The 3,066-nt window shown below is 35.6% G+C and overlaps 1 protein-coding gene across 1 annotated transcript; it reads right to left on the reverse strand.

The window, feature by feature from the left end:
• Positions 1 to 344: 344 nt before the first annotated feature.
• LOC131065804 (protein trichome birefringence-like 36) lies at positions 345 to 2,630 on the reverse strand. Its single transcript, XM_058000442.2, has 5 exons — positions 2,222 to 2,630; positions 1,573 to 1,744; positions 1,294 to 1,481; positions 1,020 to 1,178; positions 345 to 859 (listed from the first exon to the last, which is right to left on the reverse strand). Exons 1-5 carry the CDS (start codon positions 2,539 to 2,541, stop codon positions 592 to 594), a joined length of 1,107 nt encoding a protein of 368 aa, XP_057856425.2. The 5' UTR covers positions 2,542 to 2,630; the 3' UTR covers positions 345 to 591.
• Positions 2,631 to 3,066: the final 436 nt, after the last annotated feature.

Below are 3,066 nucleotides of genomic sequence, written 5' to 3' on the forward strand. Positions count from 1 at the left end.
CTTGTAGTGCATGACAAGAAAGAAGATAGGATAAGACTGAATCAGATCATCCTTTTGTGATGAGTCAGCTGAATAGGTTGTGATAAGTTAGTTTTGATAAGTTACCAAAAAAAGATTAAAAAAATGTCCAGCTATAAGTAATCACTATTTTTGCCCACACCTTACACTAAACCTACGTATAAATAAATTGTATTTCTACATCAAAATGCCACCAGGGGAATTAAAATATTTGATCTTACATTGACAAGTTTACTTCCAAATGAATAAAAACCATTTAATTTATTCATCATATTATTAGAATAATAAGACTATGTGACAAAATATCTATATAGTTTACCCTAGAGAATTTGTTCTATGTCATAATGAGATCGATACTTTTAACGAGTACATCATTTTTACAACTCCTAAATATAAAATTGTACTACCTATTACATAAGATATTAACAAGCTCTACTCGTTTTAATAATTTATATTTTCAGTTAACTCTACTTGTTAGAATAATTTATATTTTGCCAACTGAATAGCAATCAGATTGACCAAACTACAATAAACTTCATCCTTTCCCACGAAAGTCCAGCCTTAGGACTTTCCCTATCCCACAAAGGAATACAAAAGCTCGTTCCATATATCAGCAACCCCTGGTAAACACCAATGACTACAGTCTCCATTACCGCTTGGGTGAGGGGAATCATACTTTGAAGGATGTGCATCCTTGCGTAGCTGGGTCATACCTGTGACGTCCAGCAAAACAACAGGAAAATTTGTGCGTCTCAGAACCTTTTTCAGTATTGGTACCTGAGGAGGCAATGGAGGATTGTCGGCAGATGTGTTCTTCTCAGGCTCCCTCACATTCAAGCAGCTGTATTATCATCATGCCCATTCTATTCATTTCAGTACAAGTGAAAATGGGGAAATAGATCTAGATATGAGATCTGATAGAACACAGACGGATCACCCGCCATTTTCTTTTTTATAACTATTAAGTAAAACTAGACCTAAATATATAGAACATCACCAACCTTGAATGGCGAGGTGTCATGGTTCTGAAAAAAAGCATTGTTTTTTTAAAATCTATATGTGAATTTGCCCACTTTTTCCAAGAAGTAAGCGCCTTCCTGTAAGCAACCATATGATCCATATTGTAAAACGTCTTATTGCCTTCTATGATCATGTCCCATCTGTTGATACAAACAATGGCTCTTTAGTTTGTATCTGTGATCCGAAATGTTAATGTAAAAAACATACAATCGAATTCACAAACAATCTGAAAAAACAAAATTTGAAAAATCTTACGTTTGTCCATCCATGCCACCAGTATGATCCCACCAGTGAGATGACTCAAAAACCATGATATCAGCCCCCTTCCAATAAATTCCATTCTTTTCTATAGAATCTAAGTCAAGAATCGTTTTCCCCTGTTTATTGGTCTCGAGCTGAACTAAAAATGGAGCCCAAAAGAATTCAACAGAAGCATTGTAATCCTGCAAGCAAGCAATCAAAATGTTTATCCCACAAAAATGCCCTGCCAAACAAACAGATAAGTTTGAAGTGAACACATGGTGTGCAACATACCAGGGCTTTGAATGTTATAAGAGAAGTCCCATTAACTAAAACTTTCTTATTGCTTGGAATCACCGCCTGAAGAAGACAGACCATGGACTCAAACTGTCCTCTGCTTATGCAGTCCCCAACAAACAACAATCTCTTTCCTCTGAGCATCTCTAGCATATCATTACTATTGAACCTGATATAAGAATTCACAATTAATAGTTTTAGATACCCTAATATTAAAATATCTCGATCCACTTCCAGTGTTTTGGGTTTAGTCGCTACACCTCTCTTCAAGATCTCCGAATCTAACCTAGGTAAATGGATCATGAGGATATATATACATAGATAAATGTTATATGAACAGATTGTTTCCAATCACAACGAAATATATTGCTTTCAGAGTTATATTTGTCTATAAGGGAACTACCCATTTGGGGATATCCCTTTACCTATCATTTATCAAAATATTCCTGAAGATCCATTTACCCATGATAGATCAGAACAGAGGCCCAAAGAATAGCCCGAAAACATAAGCTTGTAAAATAGATCTAGGGAGCAACATTCAAATAGATATGTTACTTAAAATGTGCATCACTCACAAAAGGACTAAATGGAAACTACAAATCATTCATCATTCACAAGAAAGTGAACAGAAATAATGTAAATTAACCTTGGAATGGTACAACCATCTGGCTGCCATTTCCACTTCTCATAGTCCGAATCTGGTCTCCCATTAGGTCTGCAGTTTATTTGGCTATTAATGTACGGACAATCTGCAGCATCATAAAGTGGATAGGACACATCATGAACCCACTTTCCCGAAAACAAATTGCACTTTGTGTCTGTAAGGCCTGTAACAGCAGTATTTTCTCTGTAACTTGGACATAAATCAGTGTGTTTACATTCTCGTTGAATAACACTGTCATGGACCCTGGCATCTGCCCGAATGCATGGGAACACTAGGATATACAAGAACAAAATCATTTCCATTAATGAATCCTTTTCCTCCTTTGAAGAGCGCGCTGTAATAACATACAAGAAGTTGGATAGTGAGTTAGGTGTCGTCCATAGCTTTGTGTGAGAGAATCTGAGTACAAACAGAGAGAACAAAAGATTTGAAGGTTGTTTCATTAAAATATGTAGTATTTCTTAAGAAATATTCAATAAAATATGTGCCACTTGTGGCGATGAAAGAAATGTATCCGTCGGCCACCGAAGATCATGCGCTGTTTTCAGTGTTTTGTTTTATTATCGTCAGTTTTATGCATAATAAAAACCTCGTGTACGACAACACAGTCTAGTTTTATTTTGTTCGGTGATTTTATAAATGATCAGCCAATTCTATTATTGGGAGTCATTTAATACAGCTATGTATCTTTTTCTGTTCCCACATGCTCTTGTGATTCGAATGGTTATTTTATTAATGATTAACTAAAATGATTGGATGTGCTTTAGGTCGTTTCGTTGCACCTTCATTGAAGCGGACAAACAAGATGAACCAGAATATTATTAGCT

The sequence above is a fragment of the Cryptomeria japonica genome, chromosome 6, assembly GCF_030272615.1.
Source record: "Cryptomeria japonica chromosome 6, Sugi_1.0, whole genome shotgun sequence".
NCBI lineage: Eukaryota > Viridiplantae > Streptophyta > Pinopsida > Cupressales > Cupressaceae > Cryptomeria > Cryptomeria japonica.

Excerpts from the sequence above, each read along its gene's own strand:
- LOC131065804 (XM_058000442.2), bottom strand. The coding sequence starts at position 2,541 with ATGGAAATGATTTTGTTCTTGTATATCCTAGTGTTCCCATGCATTCGG. Across the intron at positions 1,745-2,221 it reads GATGGTTGTACCATTCCAAG|GTTCAATAGTAATGATATGC; the intron begins GTTAATTTACAT and ends TTCTTATATCAG. Across the intron at positions 1,179-1,293 it reads GGTGGCATGGATGGACAAAC|ATGGGACATGATCATAGAAG; the intron begins GTAAGATTTTTC and ends TTGTATCAACAG.